This window comes from Octodon degus, unplaced genomic scaffold (genome assembly GCF_000260255.1).
Source record: "Octodon degus isolate 3935 unplaced genomic scaffold, OctDeg1.0 scaffold00014, whole genome shotgun sequence".
NCBI classification, from domain to species: Eukaryota; Metazoa; Chordata; class Mammalia; order Rodentia; family Octodontidae; genus Octodon; species Octodon degus.
The window spans coordinates 1,659,807-1,678,087 of record NW_004524590.1 but is presented as its reverse complement, the minus strand read 5'-3'; the positions used below and the strand labels follow the sequence as shown (position 1 = coordinate 1,678,087).

Below are 18,281 nucleotides of genomic sequence, written 5' to 3'. Positions count from 1 at the left end.
CGGTTCAATCCCCCAGCACCACATGCCAGCCAGCCCCGCCCCCTGGTGGGCTGAGCTGGCCACACACACACATATAAATAAATAAATAATTAAAAAAAAATAGGGTTTCTGTGAACACAATTAAGTGAAGGATTTTGAGATAAGATCCATTTAGAATTATCTTATTCTTTTTTTGGGGGGGGGGTACTGGGAATTGAATTCACGACTTTACGCTCGCCAGGAAGGCGCTGTGCTGCTGAGCTATATACCTGGCCCAGAGTTAGGATATTTCTTAAACGCAAAGAATGGTAGGCAGGTCACACGAATGTGGGGACAGAGGCTGCAGTGCACTGCTGCCAGGCAAGGAGTGCAGAGGACTGCTAATAGCCACCAGCAGCTACGCAAAGGTAAGGAAAGATCTTCCCTGAGTCATTAAGAGAAGACAACTTTGCAACGCCTTAATTTTAGGCTGTTAGCTCTCAGAACCACAATATAGCCAGTGTGGTGGTACACCCTTGAATCTCAGCATTTGAGAGGCTGGGTTAGGAGGATCACTGGGGGAGAGTAGGGGGCAGCCTGGACTATGGGGGGCAGCCTGGACTATGGAATGAGTTCAAGGCCAATCTGAACAACATAGCAAGATCCCACCTCAGAAAAAAAAGAAAAATAAACTAATAGAATAAATTTCTGTTGTTTTGAACAAAAAACAAATCATAACAATTTGTTACAGTAGCACTAGGAAATTCATACAATGGTTAAGGCCACTGACAAAGCCAGAGATAGGGCTAAGAAAACCGAATTTCTACAATAAGTAAGACTGTAAGAAAGAAAAAAAAAATGTTGGAGGCTGGAGCAGGAGAACTGCCTCCAGTTCAAGCCCAGACTGAACTACACACTGAGACCCGTCTCAAGGGGGGAATGGGAGAAGAAAAAAATCCTATATCCTAAAATAACCTAATATAAATTAATCACACTGTACGCACATCAGCAGAGTATGAAGCAGTTAAGGGCTCTGGGTGTGGCAGAGGCACCTTCCAAGTAGGTTCTGCACATCTGACATCATCAAAATAGAAAAGCCAAAAGCCAAAAACACTGCCCCAAAACTCTGAGCAAACCAAACAAACAAAAAAGTAGGATTCAATTAAATAATACAGACCCACTGGAAATTTGAATACTGACTGGATATTTGATGCTTTTCTTGTTATTGCTGTTGTGGCTGAGAATCAAACCCAGGGGCTCCCTACCACTGAGCTACATCCCAGTCCTTTTTATTTTTTATTTGACGCAAGGCCTTGCTAAGGTGCCCCCACTGGGCTCAAACTTACGTCCTCAGCCTCAGCTTTCTGTGTAGCTGGGATTACCAGCACGTGCTACTACAAATGGCTTTAATAAAACTGTAATAGCGGGGCTGGGAAAGATAGCTCTGGCGCCTGTCTGGCAAGCACAAGGTCCTGACTTTGATCCCTGGTACCAAAACACACACACAAAAAAACTTTAATAGGCTTTTTATAAAGTAAGTATGTATCTCTCAACAGATGCTTGCTGAAATACATATAAATTAAATGACATTAAAAACTTACTCCCAAATAGAAAGTGACAGGCACATGCTTAAACAAAACTGACCATGAGCTGATTAAGTTGATAACTGAAGCTGAGTGATGGATACATATTCATACATTCATAGTTTTACCCTCCTCAGGAGGTAATGCAAATGCATTTGTGTGTGAATAAAAACTCACGTACAAAACTGTTCACAGAAGCACTATATGCAAAGCCTGGAAACAACCCAGATGTCCGTGGATAACCTATGATACTATTATACAATGGTATTTATATAGCAAGTGAAAAAATACAGTCACATACACTAAAGCTGGGCATGGTAACACACACCGATAATCCCAGTCCTTGGGAGGCTAACCTGGGTTACCCATCTAGTAACATCCTGATCCAAAATGTGAATATACTGCACAAAACTACGCGAAAATTGAAATACTTCAGATTATATGAAAAATATATAATACTGTATGTGATTTTATTTACGGGGTCAAAACTTAAAGACAGTTACTTCTGAGAAAAGGTTCTAGCCAGTTCACCAGGTTGTGTATACAGTACCTGGGCCACATCCTATACACCCACGAATACACTGAAAGAAAGACTAGCAGAAGAATTGGAGAGAGCAAGTATCACCAACTTTATTTTCTTTGCTAAGGGGACTTAAAAAATATGGCTAGGGGAGCAGATAATGGAGGGGGCAATATGGGATCAGGAGGACAGAAGTACGAACAGGACAAAAATGTCTTCTTTTAAGGCACAGGAAATGACATGCCTAGACTGGGGGAATCGTGCTGGGTGGCAACACGCGCATCTCTCTAGAATGTCTGAAGCTCCTCGGGGTTGATCCCCAGCCCTGCGAGTGGGGAGGAAAGCACAGAGCTTGTGCTTGTTAAGTGAATGATCCACCAGGAAACCAACACCACACACGCTCTAGGAGAGTGAAGAGCTCCCTCTAGAGCAAAGATGGCGAACCTTTTAGAGATGAGTGCGCAAACTGTGACCCCAAACCTGCTTACTTACTGCAAAGTGTGAACACTGCTATTACACCTAAATACTGGGGGTTTAGTTTAGAAAAAACAACTCATACAACTTGTGATGTCACTGCAGAGAGGGTTCTGCACACTTGCTGTGGCACGCACACAACAGATTCACTAGTGCTCTGGAGCATTAGTCAGGCACGCTGAAGGAGAGCCCAGAGTGCTCTAGAGCAGCAGATGGCAGCCAAGGAAGAAGCGAGAGCTGCGGTCTGTGCGAGCTCCCCTTTGATGATTTTCATTTTCTCAACTAAGCATCAAGCCCATCAGCTAACCGGTGGGAAAGGCCTGAAGGCTTTGAGAAGAGAAACAGAACAGCTGTCTATGAGCACTGTGCAGGAGAACACACACTGTGGGCTCACCATTACATGCTAGTGGAGGTCTGAGGTGGAGCACTACATCTGACAACGGAAATGACTGCAAGTGATGGCACTCTCTATTCAGGGGGAATAAAGGCCGTGGGGACAGTGACGCGCCTGAAAAGGCGGAGAGGAGAGGGAGTGGGACATGGGCCACAGACAGGAAAGCAAGCAGAGGAGGCTCGCAGGTGTGTTCTAACGAAGCTGCTACTTCTGCCTGACGCCCAAGTACCCAAGGGGTCTTCGGTTTCAAGTAACAGTAAGACAGCAACGGCACCATCACAAATGACAGCCAGACATGAGTGCTACTTCTGCAGGGCACAAACATCCCAACAAAGTCAAGCTTGAACCTGATCAAGCCTCTATGTCAGCTTTGTGCAAGAGGGAACCATGTGGCCCTGTGAGCACTTAAGTGTGGCAAGTACAAATGAGGAATACGTTTATGATGGTCTTTATTTTTAATTTTTATGGTGTTGGGGGTTGAACCCTTGGTGCCTGGTGCATGCTAGGCAAGCACTCTACCACTCTACATTCCCAGCCCTACACTTTTCAGCTAAACTCAGAAATGTACGCAGTTCAACTATTGGAAAACACTTCACGGTGCCTGGAATAACTGGCCATGGGAAAGCACTTCCCCCCTGCATAGCTGATGAAATCCAAATCCAAATTAAATGCTTTCTTTTTTTTTTTTTTTTTTAAACATTTATTTATTGTGTGTGTGTGTGTGTGTGTGTGTGTGTGTGTGTCCAGCTCAGCCCACCAGGGGGCGCACCTGGCTGGCATGTGGTGCTGGGGGATCGAACCGCGGTCCCTGTGCTTTGCCAAGCTTGTTCCAAGTAGGTGCTTTAGACCACTGAGCCATCTCTCCAGCCCCCCAAATTAAATGCTTTCGAGGAGAAATAGCTGCAAGTAGTAGTGAAGCATGACAAGGGTGTCTACCAGATTGAAGCTAAGTACAGAAGAGATGAGATTTTCAGCTACCACCACTTTGGAGAACTGTAGGGAAAACAGAATCCCTGAGGAAGAGCCAGGAATAAAGCAAGAAGGCATGGATGATAAAGAAGAGGGCCAGGAATGGTGGTGCACAACTGTAATCCCAATACTTAGGAGGCTGAGGCAGGAAGACTGCTGCAAGTTCAAGGTCAGCCTGCATTACATAATGAGATCCTGCCTCCAAAGTACATACATATATACGCACACAGAAAAGAAAAAGGGGGAGGCAGGCAGAGAACATTTGGACACTGAAATGTGAACAAGACAAGAAATGCCAAAAGAATCTTGGGGAGGCGACAAAAACTAGGAAAGGGGCTGATTCTTTGTCTCCAGCAGTATAAAATTTCAGGACACTGGTGTGGGTTTATTGTATTCCCTGCAAGTACTGTGTTAAGCGTCTCTTTACATCAGGAAACTCATGCCTTTTTGTTCTCGTAATTTTCTTTTCTTTTAAGTACCACGTTTTATTTTTTTTTATGAACTTAGGACAGGATGTACAGGGTGTCACTACATAGATCGGACTCGTAGTGATTCTCCTGTTTTCAGCTTCCCAAAGGGCTGAGATTACGGGCCAGCACACCAGTCTCAATTGCCCTCTCAGCGCACTCCAGGGGGCAGGGCCCCGCACGGTGAGCCAGGGGTCCAACACCGCTATGCACTGCCCTATGCACCGCCAAGGCAGGTGCTTCAGTTCGCTGAGCTATCTGGCGGGCCCATTCTCATAATTTTCTGTTAATTACTTCGTAAATGGTTCTTTTCTACTTTCTGGATCTCTCTCTAGAAACCTTATTACCTAGAGACTAGATATTTTCAACTGGTGTTTTTGTCTTTTCTTTCCTATTTTCTCTGGCTTTTGGCTCTACTTTTCAGATTCCTTATTTTTCAAGCCTTCTACTGTGGTTTTTAATTACTGCTATGATATTCAGGCTCCAAGTGCTTCTCAGTTTGTCTCACCCTCTTCTAAAGAATGGGCCTCTTCCTCCACCCGCTTCTTTCTGTACTTGATCACGAACCCTGCTGTAAGTGTGGCGTCTGACTTAGCCCAACATAAGTAGGCTTAGCCGTCTTCTGCACAGGCAAGGCTGTGGCCACCGCATGTGCCTAGCTGCTTTCTCGCTTCAGACTTTACTGCTACAGTCACTTGCCTTTGGTGCCTCTAATCTTTTTAAGAACACCTAAGTACACTGGGGGTGAGAGGAATTTGGAAGTGCTCAATCTATCTTTTGAATTTGGAAGAGCACAAGAGGGAGAGGAATTTGGAAGTGCTCAATCTATCTTTTATTGAAAAGGCACAGAAAAGATTTACTAGGCATAAAGAAGCACACATTCGTGTGGGTGTGACGGTGCAAGTGAGTATATACCCTCAGCACTCTGTGAGGCTGAGTCAGGAGGACATAAATTTGGCCTAGCCTGGACAATGTAGGGAGTGAGGTGAGACACTGCCTCAAAATTAAAAAGATAAAGAAAAAGGAGTGTAAAAGTCCTGGATTCATTCCCCAGTACCACACATACAAAAAGGTACACATTCAGAAAAAATAAAGAGCATGGGCCACCGAGAGAGAGGCACTTCCATCTGCTATCTTAACTACAAGCTTTGTCTCTGTGTTTTTACTGACAAGGTTTCTTCACCATACTCTGACTTACACCCCCAGCCAATGTTCTTTCAAAGTGCCGTTGTTGTTGTTCTTCCTCTTCCTCCTCCCCCTCTCCCTCCTCCCCCTCCCCCTCCTCTTCCTCCTCATTATCTTTAATGTATTTAGTACAGGGTCTACAGGGTATCACTACCAATTGGACTTGCGGTGATCTTTCCTGTCTTTTGGCCTCCCAAGCGCTGGGATTACAGGCGTGCACCACCACGCCCAGTCTTAATTGCTGTATCAGCGCGCTCCTGGGGCAGGACCGGCCAAGCAGGCCGAGGATAGAAGCCCTATCTACCTAGACAGGTGCTTTAATCCACTGAGCTATCTGGCCAGCCCCAAGTATTCATAATTATTAGACTGGAACTCTGGTCAAAGTTCTGTTTATATGAAAATCCTACTTGTAGTGAGTTTATGCTATGCTTTAACCACTTACCAGTGCAACTACTTAAATACAGGATGACCAAAAATTGTATATGTTTTTAAGTTTTATAACAGGAAATATAAAAACAATACTTTTATTTAATTTATTCAACAATTTTTCTGTGTATATCTTAAAACATTCAATACACAATGCAATGTTACACTCTAGACAGTAGTACTGTCTCAGAATTCTTTCTGTATTATTGTCTTTTTGAACAACACACTTTACACTGTTGTGCTGGCTTTTTCTTTTTTTGCTGTGGGTGGTATAATTTCAACATGTTTATCTATTAAATACAATGGTGAAGATGCTGATGATGGACATCCTGGGTGGCATTTTGTTATCCTGTATTTTTCAATTATTTGGTTTATTAGACCTAATCAAAATCATAAATGTTTTGAATAACAAATGAGTTCCATATTGTTGTGTCTAGAAGGGCACAAATATTTAATATTACTTTTTTCTCACTTTTGATTACAGGATTGCTTGCTAGATACTGGTCAACTCTGTCAGTACCACCCATAGAATTATCACTGATCACTACTGGAATTTGGATTCATTTCTTCTTTCAAGTTCTATCATTTCTGTATTATGAGTATAGTAGCTGACAATAAGATGTCTCTTTTGTCTTCCCATTTCTTTCTTTTTTTTTTTTGGCTCGCTCAGGATGCCTTCAGGGCAGGTCTGGCAAGCCTTGAGGATGTGGGGATTGAGCTACGGCATCTGCTTTGCTTAAGCAATCGCTTAAAGAGCTCAGCTAACAGGTAGGTCCCCTGTCTTTCCATTTCATAACAGACTTTTCTTACATGCCAACTTCGCTCCCTTTTTCAGTTTTCTCTATGGCATATCTTTTGGCACTTTCTTCCTATTCTACCTCACTAACTGAATTGTGTTTGTTTTATTTAAAGATTTTTTTTTAATTTTATTTATTTATTTATGTGTGTGTGTGTGTGTGTGTGTGTGTGGCCAGCTCAGCCCACCAGGGGGCGGGGCTGGCTGGATGTGGTGCTGGGGGATTGAACCGCGGTCCCTGTGCTTTGCTAAGCTTGTTCTAAGTAGGTGCTTTAGACCACTGATCCATCTCACCAGCCCCTTGTGCTTGTTTTATATTGTAAAAGATACCATTGAATTCTGGAGAAATATAGAAATTATATCTAATGCACTTAGGGTAAGAGTTTTTATAGACAGCACAAAATTACAGGTTTTTTTTTTTTCACAAATAAGATAAACACAAATTAGTAGGAAATCTAGTACGAACTTATTAGATATCACACACAAAAGATTTCACTAGAAACAAACAGAAAAGATGCATACAATATTCTAAATAAAAAAGTATGCAGAAAATAGTAAACAGACATATATATGTGTGTGTATGTGTGAGTGTGAGTGTGAGTGTGTGTATCTCATGCAAATAAGAACTGACTGGTTGAAATAACACTTGCTCAAGCGATGCTAGGGGTAGTCGGTACATAACCACAACCGCTGCCTGAGCGAGCCTTGGGGTAGACAGGTAAGTGGGTGATCTTCTGATGCTGGTATCAGCTCAGCTGAGCTACAGAAACTCTGTTTTCTGAAATGTGCTGCTCTCCTCCCACCGCCAGAGTATTTAACAGCACAGAACACACTTTTCTGTAACCCACCGATGGAGAAACTTCCACAGCAACAAGAAAGACCATCTACTACTAGCAGCCTTAATACCCTTGTCCTTAGCAACACTTCACATTGAACGTCAAGAAAAAAATACATGGCACACATTAATGGAACCTCCTGACAAGACTGAAAACTTAATTGCAAGCTACATGGCAGCTGTGATTAAACTTCCACAACTAGCAAGAACTCTGACAGCAGCACAGATGCTTAGGAACCGAAAGCCTCACTAACTTGAAGATTCTTAATTTCTTACACTCTGAGCTGGGCATGACTCTCCCAAACAGTTCTGAGGTCAGCTTGTCTTGGAGGAAATTTCTAAATGCCACAGAGATGGAAGCTTAGGTTGTTTCCAGCACTGGCTACAAGAGCTGACTGCCTATGCCAACTATATCCAGAATGAGAGGTGTCACTGAGCACCTCCAGATCGACTTACCCATCCGTGGCAGGCTTCTTCCGGAGTATGCTTGGCCGGGGGGAAGAGCCCGGGGCAGGGGCATTGGTGTTAGCACTCTGGCTGTGGGTCTGCACCACAGTGGTTGCTGCTGGGGCAGCACTGAATGGACTGCTGATAGGGTTGGCTACAATTGTGGCTCCGTCCGCCAGTACCACGGCTAGAGGAAAAAGAGGTGGCAGGCAAGAACAATGAGCAAAGCGAAAAAGAAACACTACTAAAATGCCACATAAGACATAAATAAAAATTATGAGAATACTGACATTAGGTACACATATTTTAACCATCCCACTTCAAGAGGTAGGAGAGTGGCAAGCTCCAGCTCAGTTAAGACAACTCAGTGAGACTTGTCTCGAAACATAAAAAGGCAGGGGATACGAATCTGTGTGAAGGCCCTGGGCTCAATCCCCTGGACCTGGGGGGAGAACTAACAATGGGGTCTGAGGAGAGCAGTGGCAGAGAACATCGAGCATGCATGAGCCCTTGAATTTAATCTCTATCTTTGAAAGAAAAAAAAAAAGAATAAGGATAGCACTATGGAGATTAGGAAGCCTATTGATATAAACTGACAAAAATGACACTTTTTCTTTGCTCTATAATCAGTTATTAATAAAACACAAAGTACATAGGGCATATAGCAAAGTATCTCCCTATTTTTCATTTACATATTTCTTATGCTTATTACTAGCCCTATTCTAGAAATAGGAGACTAAAAGTCTACTAAAAAGAAGACCAACAAATAGCACAAGCCGCTGGCTTGATAGCACATTCTGCAGTACCCTTACAAGAGGGCTAATGCAGTTTTTGGAAAACATGACTCCCTTCATTCACTAAGAATGGCACCCCCCTCTAGTCTATCTTCAGGGAGACATTCATCCAACAGATATTTTAATTACATAAAGTTAGCCTCAAAATACTGGCAACCGTAATAATGAACTAATCATCCTGACAGTTTTTGACCTATAAAAACAGCAATTTCATAATAGTCAATTCAAAACAAATTTCTTAGCAGTTCCTATTATAGATGTAAGTGTACCATCATTCCAACTGGGATACTATGGGCAAACTGCATCTTTATCATAGTCATCTAGTAACTAGAGTCTAAGAAGAATCTGATTAAACAAATTCAAGATCTATACAGCACACCAAATGGTGTGGTGCACACTTATAATTCTAGCACTCTGGGAGGCTTTCACAGGAGCATCAAATGTTCACAAACAGCTCGAGCAACTTAGTGAGACCTTATCTCAAAACAAAAATAAAAATAAGAAAAGGGGAGGAAGGGGATACAGGTCAAAGGGCTTAAAGGTAACAAGCAAACACAACACAGTAATTAAAATTCTCACGGATTTTTTTGCATTTTAGTAAGGGATTACAGGGTGTCACTACATAGACTGGGCCTGTAGTGATTCGCCTGTGTTCAGTCTCCCAAGAGCTGGGATTACAGGAGTGCCACCACGCCCAGTCTCAACTGCCATCTCAGCATGACCCAGGGGTGGGCCAGCAAGGCAGGCCAGGGATCAAACCTCTGACCCCTGCGTCTGCCTAAGCAGGCACTTTAATCTACTGAGCTATTTGGCTGGCCCTAAAATTCTTAGTTTTAGGCCAAAGATATAACTCAATGGTAGGCTACTTGCTTAGCATATGCTAAAATCTAGATTTGGTACCCAGCACTGCAAAAACAACAACTAAAAGCAAAACACGATAAAACAAAATTTACTTTCAAGTTAATTTATTCATTTTATAGTTGAAGTAAAAGATACATTTATACTTTTATTTTTGAGACATTTCTGGCTCAGCCTCACTTAGTGCTTGGATTACAGGCATGTGCCACCTTAATGGCCAGCTGTACAAGATAATCTTTAAGATCAATACTCTGGAATGAGAAAGAATTTTTCTTTAACATGTGTATGACATGGCCATAATTTTTTGTCTGCTGCCGGGGGGCTTTGATTTGAATAGTTCTCCTACCAGCTTGAACCACCGGTGGTACATGCATGACTATCTGAAAACATGGATGCCACTGGGGCGGCAAAAAAAGGCCAAGCAGGCTGGGGGAGATAGTCCAGCAGTCTAAGGGCCTGCCTGGCAAGTGCAAGGACCCGAGTTCTACACCTAGTACCGCATGCTGTTTTGGCCCCCAAAATGGGTGTGGTGGCGAGCCCCTGTAACTCCAGTTTGGGATGTTGAAACAGGAGGATCACTCCAAGTCCCAACTGTGCAGAGAGACCCTGTACCAAATAGAAACATACATACACACATAAATGTATGTTTGAAAAAAATATATAAAATGGCTTAAAAAAAAAGGCCAAGCATGTTACATTTTGCTTGCTCTGCAAAAATTTGCTGCCTTTATGGATAAAATGTTTCTTAAAAAATTCATTAGTATAATAAATTTCTTTTAGTTTAATAAAATAAAATTTGCTAATTAATTTAATAATTAAATTGGTATTAAACTGTTAATTTGTATTTAGGCTATAAATATTCTTTTTTAAAATTAATTTTATTGACAAATAGCAATGAGACAGTTTCCAAATCAATTAGTTGGACAGTTTCAATAATTAATACATTGCATATTGTTGTCTTCGTAGTGGTTATTCATAGTACAAGATGCAGACATGATATTCTGTCCAAACACTTGTAGTACAAATCTTTCTTCTCATTGAATTAAGAGAAAGTAGCTATAGATCTATCTGTATATACAGATTCTGTTCTGCATATACAGATACGAAATGGTCCTTCACTTATAGCCCCTTTTTTTGTTTAGTTTTGTCAGAGATGGGTATTCCATTGCCATTTAAATATTGTAGGTGCATGAATTCAGCAAAATATTCCAATATAGTCCAGTAGTCCGTAATAGTAGTGAGTTATCCGTAGGACTGGCAATGTCCGAAGTTGATGACTTGAGCCTTTTACAACTCAGCATAAACATTCAAATTCAAGCAACTATCTGGTCTGGTCCAATTACAGATTTTATTCATTTTATTAGCATAAGGATTGATAAAAATGATTAGATCCACCTGTACCACCAGCAGTAAAAGCCCTCAATGGGACAGTCATGCACGTACAAACCAGTGAGAACATACTAAGCACCTCAGAGAAATAGCTAATTAACTAACACTCCAAGCACAGGGCCATATTCCATTTTATAAAATATCTATTCTACTAGTTCACTACGATTCTTTGCAGACACTGAAATACGAGCTACCATTAGTGTAAAATTTTACAGCTTTACATACAAATCTGAAAATAATCATAAAATTAATGAAAATACTACTAATAAGCTAAATTTGTCCCTTCAACTAAGTGTTTTACAGACTTTTTCACAACACGTAAATATGTATTAGGCTGTCTGTATGTTATTTTCAACATTTACAAAGAAAGGTTAGTTTTAAGCAACTCATGTTACAGAACAAAGGCCTAGAGAAATGACCAGAGACCACAAAGCCAGCAAGTCACAGCGCCAGGATTAAACCCAGACATACTTCTTTTCTGCATATCACCTTCTATGCAAACACTTAAATTTACTTGAAGTAAACAGCTCAGCCAGGGAAATAGCTCAGCAGCACAAGCACCTGCCTGGCAAATGCAAGGTCCTAAGTTCGGTCCCTGGTTCCACAAAAAAAAATTTACCTGAAGTCTTTCCTTCAGGTTGTGGTTGCGGAGTACCCATTGGTGCAGGCTGAAGTCCTTGAGTGCTGATTGGAGCCGCTGAGTGGATTCCCTGTGTGCCAATTGGTGCTGGCTGTATCCCTGGAGTTCCGATGGGTGCTGGCTGGATCCCCTGTGTACTGATGGGTGCAGGCTGGATCCCCTGGATATGTCGCGCATGCGACGCATCGACTGTCATCAACTGCATGGGGTTCAGATGGACTGTAGATGCGACCCCAACACCAGTCTGAGCTGTGATGGCGGAGTTTGGAGCCTGAGCTGAAACTAAAAATCAGGTGGAAGGTGACTACCAGAAGGTCAGTTCTGATTAGGCAGGCCCATAAAAAGATGAAGCACTACAGAAAAGTTTTATACTGTACAATATCTAAATCCTTAGTAAAAAAAAACAAATCACAGCTACTTGAAACTATTTTTTCTTTTCACTTCCTACTGTGATATAGTCTTTCTGGAAATAGGTGTAGTGGCATATGCTTATAGCCCCAGAAGGAGAGGCAGGAGGATCACTGGAGCCCGCAAGTTTGAGATCAGTAGATCCCATCTCAGGAAATAACCCCCCACACGATTGAAACAGGAAAAAATATTAAATTGCAAAGTTAACCAGTCAGCTGTACTGACTAGTTACTACAAAATAATTACAATCAAACCTCTGGGTCCCAGCTTAAGAATTTTTGCTTTAACTAATAGAGCCACTTTCATAAGAACTTCTGAAATACAGCAGTCATGAATTTTAAATGACTTATACCCACCGGAAAGAGAACAAGCAAACATTCTTTTTCCCATAATGCAAAATGTATATTAACACCAAAAAAGCATTCCCAGAAAGCAACAAATAGAGGTTTTCATTATTTCAAATATAAAAAATTATTCTCATCAGTCATCAGAATGAAAGATAGAAGAATCTGTTCCAAAAGATTCCAAATGCTGTTCAAGGTCTGGAATGAATCAATCTCTAACTAACTAACATTTTGACACAGGATTTCATAGTGAATTTCAAACTGGCTTTGAACTCACTTTATACACCAGGCTAGCTTCAAACTCACAGGGATCCTCCTGCCTCAGCCTCCCAAGTGCTAGGATTACAGGCGTGTGCCACTACATCCATCAAAGTCTGAAATTTTAGACTAACACTGTCCAAAGGAAATATAAAGTAACCTGTAATTAAATGTTTTCCAGTAGCCTCATAAAAATAAATCAAAACAGGTCAAATTAATCTTAAGAAATTTTATGTAACCCAATATATCCAAGTTACCTTTATTTTTTTTTTTAAAAATGTATTTATTTATTTGTGTGTGTGTGGCCAGCTCAGCCCACCAGGGGGCGGGGCTGGCTGGCATGTGGTGCTGGGGGATCGAACCGCAGTCCCTGTGCTTTGTTAAGCTTGTTCTAAGTAGGTGCTTTAGACCACTGAGCCATCTCACCAGCTCCCCAAGTTACCTTTAAAATTAACATAAAATTAGTAAGATATTTTTCATTCTCTTTACTGTATACACATCTCAATTCAGAAACTAAATTTTCTAATTAGAAAAATTTACCTTATTCATAAAATATATTAAAGTATCAAATACATTTGAAACTTTTCTACTTTTAACTAAATAAAACATTGCTTTTTATTTGCTTTTTTTTTTTTTTTTTGAGATAGGGTCTTACTATAATTCAGGCTGGACTTAAATTCACTATGAGCCTAGGCTGGCCTCAAGCTCACAGCAATCCTCCTTCCTCAGCCTCCTGAGTGCTGGGAGTACAGGTGGGCGCTACCAAGCCCAGCTCTCAGTTTTTCATTTGTACTCCCCATCTTCAAGTGATCCCCTGCATGTACAGCTCTGGTTACTAGAGTGCAAGGTCTATTGACCAGACACTCAGGTTTTCTGAGTTCTAAAGTGAGCCAAGGGCCCCACAAGAAAAGCTCATAGAAACTCGGATTTAGAGATTTTTTTTTATCTGGAGGATTATCAAAAATCAATTAGGTTCTTAGGTATGAATATTCCTCTACTAAAACTAAAAATGTAACAAATATTCCACAAACAACAAGGTCTGCGAAAGCTTTTGAACTATTGTTCTAAGATAATAACATGATTATCTTATAGCAAATCTTTAAAGCATTTTATTTAATGTATTTGGTACAGGGTCTCACTATGCAGCTCGGACTCATAGTGATCCTGTTTTCAGCCTCCCCAGTGCTGGGATTACAGGCGCGCGCTACCACGCCTGGTCTCGGTGACTGGCTCAGTGTGCCTGGGGGCGGAGAATGTGGAACATGACTATCCTGAAGGCGGGATAAAATATGCAAATATGAATAAGTAACAACCTTTACACAGATCACAAAGATGGAATTAAAGACCTCAAAGCTTCACACTTAAGCCTTATCTGAATTTGGAAATAAAAGGCGGAATAAGTAAATCCCATACTGTAACTCCTGACTTATTTTTCATTACTGGAAACAAATGAAAATGTAAAGTCATCTTAAAATTGGGCTCATACCTGGGTACTGTCGAATAGTGGACACAGAACTGGTAATTGGGGTGTAGGTGTGTGCGGCCAGGGGGTATGCAGAGGGTGGGTAAGTTGGCAAAAAGTACTGAAACTGAACAGGAACGGATGGTCTAGGGATAGAGCACATAACATATGAAACAAAGAGGTTATTTTTTTCTTCATCTTCAAATGATCCTGTCACCTAGACCTGTCCCTTTATAACTAGCATACCAGCTTCTCCCAAATTGTGGTCCAACTTCTTAGATCAAGGAACATACACCTAGAGTACAAGCATGTAAAAAATAAGTTACTAAAAATACCGATGTCAAGAAATGTAGCAACACAGCTACATATTTTATTGATTTTTGAGACTAGCAACGAGCAAAAGTGACTCTCCCAAATCCAATAATCAAGAATATTTCAGCAGGGGCTGGGGAGGTTGTGAGTTCGATTCCCAGTACCAAAACAAAACAAAAACAAAAACTCCAAAACAAAACAAAAATTCAGCAACTCCCAGCACTCAGGAAGCTGAGGCAGGAGTATTACTCAGTTCAAGACCATCCTGGACTACGAAGTGAGCTCAAGCCCAGCCTGAGCTACAGAGCAAGCTCTTGTCTCAAAAAGACAAAACAAAACAAAACAAAAAAAGGTATTTAAGCAATGTATTCCAGATCCTTTCTGTCTCATTCCTGGTCTCCAATAATTTCCCTAGTCTTATAATTAAAAAAAGATTTAAAAAATTTTTTCTTATTCTAAAAAAAAAGTATTTCCTGCTCAATCCCACTTGGAAGAATGTTTTTACTGGCAAATTTTATCAAACACAAATAAGAGATAATCCCAATCTCATAAAAACTAACTCAGAGACCACAAAAAGAAATGAGATCTGACTTATTTTTTGAGCTTTATATAGTCTTGACATGAAAAGTGGACAAAGGCAGTAAAGTACACATCTAAGCCTTATCTGAATCTAGGAATACAAGACAGAATAATTAAATCCCATCACTGGGAATACCCCCTGCTTAATTTTTCATTGTTGGAAAAATGAAAATGTAAAACAGGATCTAGTCCCGTATCATGATACAAAAATTCCTAAATAACTTAACTACATCTCTTATAAAATTAAATGCATAATGATCAAATAATGTCTATCATGGGAAGACAGGATTGATTCATGATCAGAATTTCTATTATTTTATCTATTTGAAAAAATCCAAATACAATAATCACTTGAAATGCTACAAAAGATATATAAAATGTGTGACAGCATTTGTATTATTCATGACATAAATGCCAAGAAAACAGAACAGGAAGAAATCTTATTACTTAAACCAAAAGAGTGTCTAATAAAATTTGTAATAAAATTTCAGAATAACTTCCATTCAAGTCAGGAATAGGATAAAAAGGCCCACTACCTCAGCTCTATTAACACTGTATTGCCAATATTACAAAGGGGGAAAAACAAGGTTATAAAAAAAGAAAATGAGGGGTTGGGGAGACAGCCCGGCAGTCTAAGTGCCTGCCTGGCAAGCACAAGGACCTGGCTTCGATCCCTGGTACCACATGCTGTGCCGGCCACGGTGGCGCACACCTGTAATCCCAGCGCTGGGGAGGCTGAGACAGGAGGATCACCAGGAGTCTGAGCTGTGTATTGAGACTCTGTACCAAATAAATAAAGAAAAGATTAAAAACAAAAATTAAAATGAAAATGAAAAGACTGTCTTTCCCACATACAAAAAACTATCCTTATTTATAGATAAATGTCTACATAAAAAATCTAAAATAATATATGAACTTTTAGAGGTAGTGTTCAGAAAGGTAGATGGATCCAAAATCAATACAAAATCTATGAACATTCCTATATACAATAGTAATCAACTAGGAGTGTTTAAAAATCATCAAATTCTGACACACCTTTATATACAATGTACAGCATTCTTGCCAGAGGAGGAAGAGGAGGAGGAGGAGGAAGAGGGGGAGGAGGAGGAGGAGGAGGAAGAGGAGGAGGGAAAGGAAAAGGAGGAGGAGCAAGAGGATACAAATATGGAATGGGGGAAGGATTGAGGTGGAACTAGAACTACCAGCATGTATATCAGTGTTTGAAAAGCCTCACCTACTTCCTACCTTTGACTGCTAAAAGGCCAAGAACAGTAACAATCCAAAGTAAAAGACCTAATGCCTAGATGTTGGCTTCTAAATAATGAAGAAACAATCTTAGGAAAACAGCAGATTGCATTACTAAGTAAGACCTGAACTATTGTGTGGTAGAAAATAAGAAATAGGACTAGCCAGATAGCTCAGCGGACTAAAGTGCCTGCTTTGGCAGAGCGCAGCTGCTGGGGTTCGATCCCTGCAATGCTGCGCTGGCGGCCCTGTCCCTGGCGCCTGCTGAGACAAGATTAAGACTGGGCGTGGTGGTGCACACCTGTAATCCCAGGGATCGGGAGGCTGAAAACAGGAAGATCACTAGGAGTCTGATCTAGGTAGTTAAGACCCTGTAGACCCTGTCCTAAATTCATTAAAAAGAAAAAAAAGAAAGAAAGAAAAAGAAAATAAGAAACAGTTGAGCATGCTAGTGCACACCTGTAATCCCAGCTCTTGGGAGACTGAGCAAGAGGAATATGGCTAATTTGAGGGAAGTTCAAGGCCAACCTGAACTATATAGTGAGACCCTGTCTCAAGGAGAAAAAAAAAAAAAGAGAAAGAGGAAAAAATAATTTTAAAAATTCACCACTTTACAACTATATTAATAAATTCAGCTAAGAATCATTAATACTCAAAACTGAGTTTATTGAAAAACAATTCACCTCTGACAGGACAAAAAAAAAAAAAAAAAAAAAAAAAACGATACAAAGGAAAGATCATTTTGTATTTATATATACAAAATAGGATAAATTTACAGCTACTTTCGTTTAACTCAAAGAGAAGAAAGAGGTGTACTAACAGTGTTTAGACAGAATATCCTGTCTGCTTCTTATACTATGGATAACCACTAAGAAGATAACAATGTACAGTGTACTATCAAAACTGTCCTGTTAATTAGCTGTGAAACTGTCTCATTCATATTTATTTCCCAATAAAAAAATAAATATATTAAAAAAAAAAGAAAAACAAGATTTTCACAGCCTCAAGGTAGTTCTATGTGAATTATTTGCTTATAAGGAGGAAAATATGCCTCTACAGAAGAAACACAGGCAGAGATCATCTTCATAAGTAATTAATATAACCAATAATGGGGCAAACGGATAATACTAACTCTGATATAGAAACGGTGAGATCATGTAAGTGATAATCTTTCCAAAATGTATAACCTAAACCTAACCATTAAAAAAGCGACAAAACCAAAGAAGAATATTTTACCAAACAACTGTTATATATGTAACTTTTGAAAAAAAGATCCTGGGACTGAACCTGGCCTTGTTGTTCTGAGGCAGGGTCTTGCTAAATTGCCTAGGCTGTGCTAGAACTTACAATTTGTCTGTTTCACCCTCCCAGAGTCCTGGGATTATAAGCATGTACCGCCATACCCAGCTTGACCTAAATATACACTTAAAAAACGGGGGCCACGGATATAGCTCAGTGGCATGGTGCCTGCCTGGCAAGTGTGAGGCTCTGAATAGATTAGAATGGAAGGTAAAGAAAGAATTATTTCAGCTACCTGTACCTGTTCTCAAGGAAGACAATGCCTGGCTCTGAGGCAACACAATCGGAGGTACGCACAGCAAGATGCTTCAACCCTGACTTCAAATTGCTCACGAAAACCGGTACAAAACGGATCAGGAGAACACCCATCAAAATGAGAATGGCTGAGCAGTAAGACATATTTCCCAATGTTCAAAAGGGGCGTGGGAACAAGAGAGAGAGCAGGAGGAAAGGAAAGGGCAAAGTAAAGTGAGAACAGAAGGAAAAACATGGAAATAAACCTTTTGTATACGGGATGGGGAGGAGGGGGTAAGGGAGAGGAATAGGGACAAAACAAAGGTATAAAAAATAAACATGAAAAAATATAAAAAAGAAGTTATATCATGTACAAGGGCAGATTCTCTATAATGAATGTGATCA

At 40.5% G+C, this 18,281-nt stretch overlaps 1 protein-coding gene across 4 annotated transcripts in view; it reads right to left on the bottom strand.

The window, feature by feature from the left end:
- The window catches only part of Sap130 (Sin3A associated protein 130), a 74,769-nt gene that overhangs the window by 24,765 nt on the left and 31,723 nt on the right, over positions 1 to 18,281 (bottom strand). For 3 of the 4 annotated variants that reach the window (XM_023709731.1, XM_023709728.1, XM_023709729.1), the window contains 3 exons: positions 14,232 to 14,353; positions 11,715 to 12,017; positions 8,064 to 8,241 (listed from right to left, as the gene is read on the bottom strand). In XM_023709731.1, coding sequence (XP_023565499.1) covers positions 8,064 to 8,241; positions 11,715 to 12,017; positions 14,232 to 14,353 — 603 coding nt within the window. The remainder of the gene's footprint in view (positions 1 to 8,063; positions 8,242 to 11,714; positions 12,018 to 14,231; positions 14,354 to 18,281) is intronic. The other variant, XM_023709730.1, reaches the window with a different exon arrangement.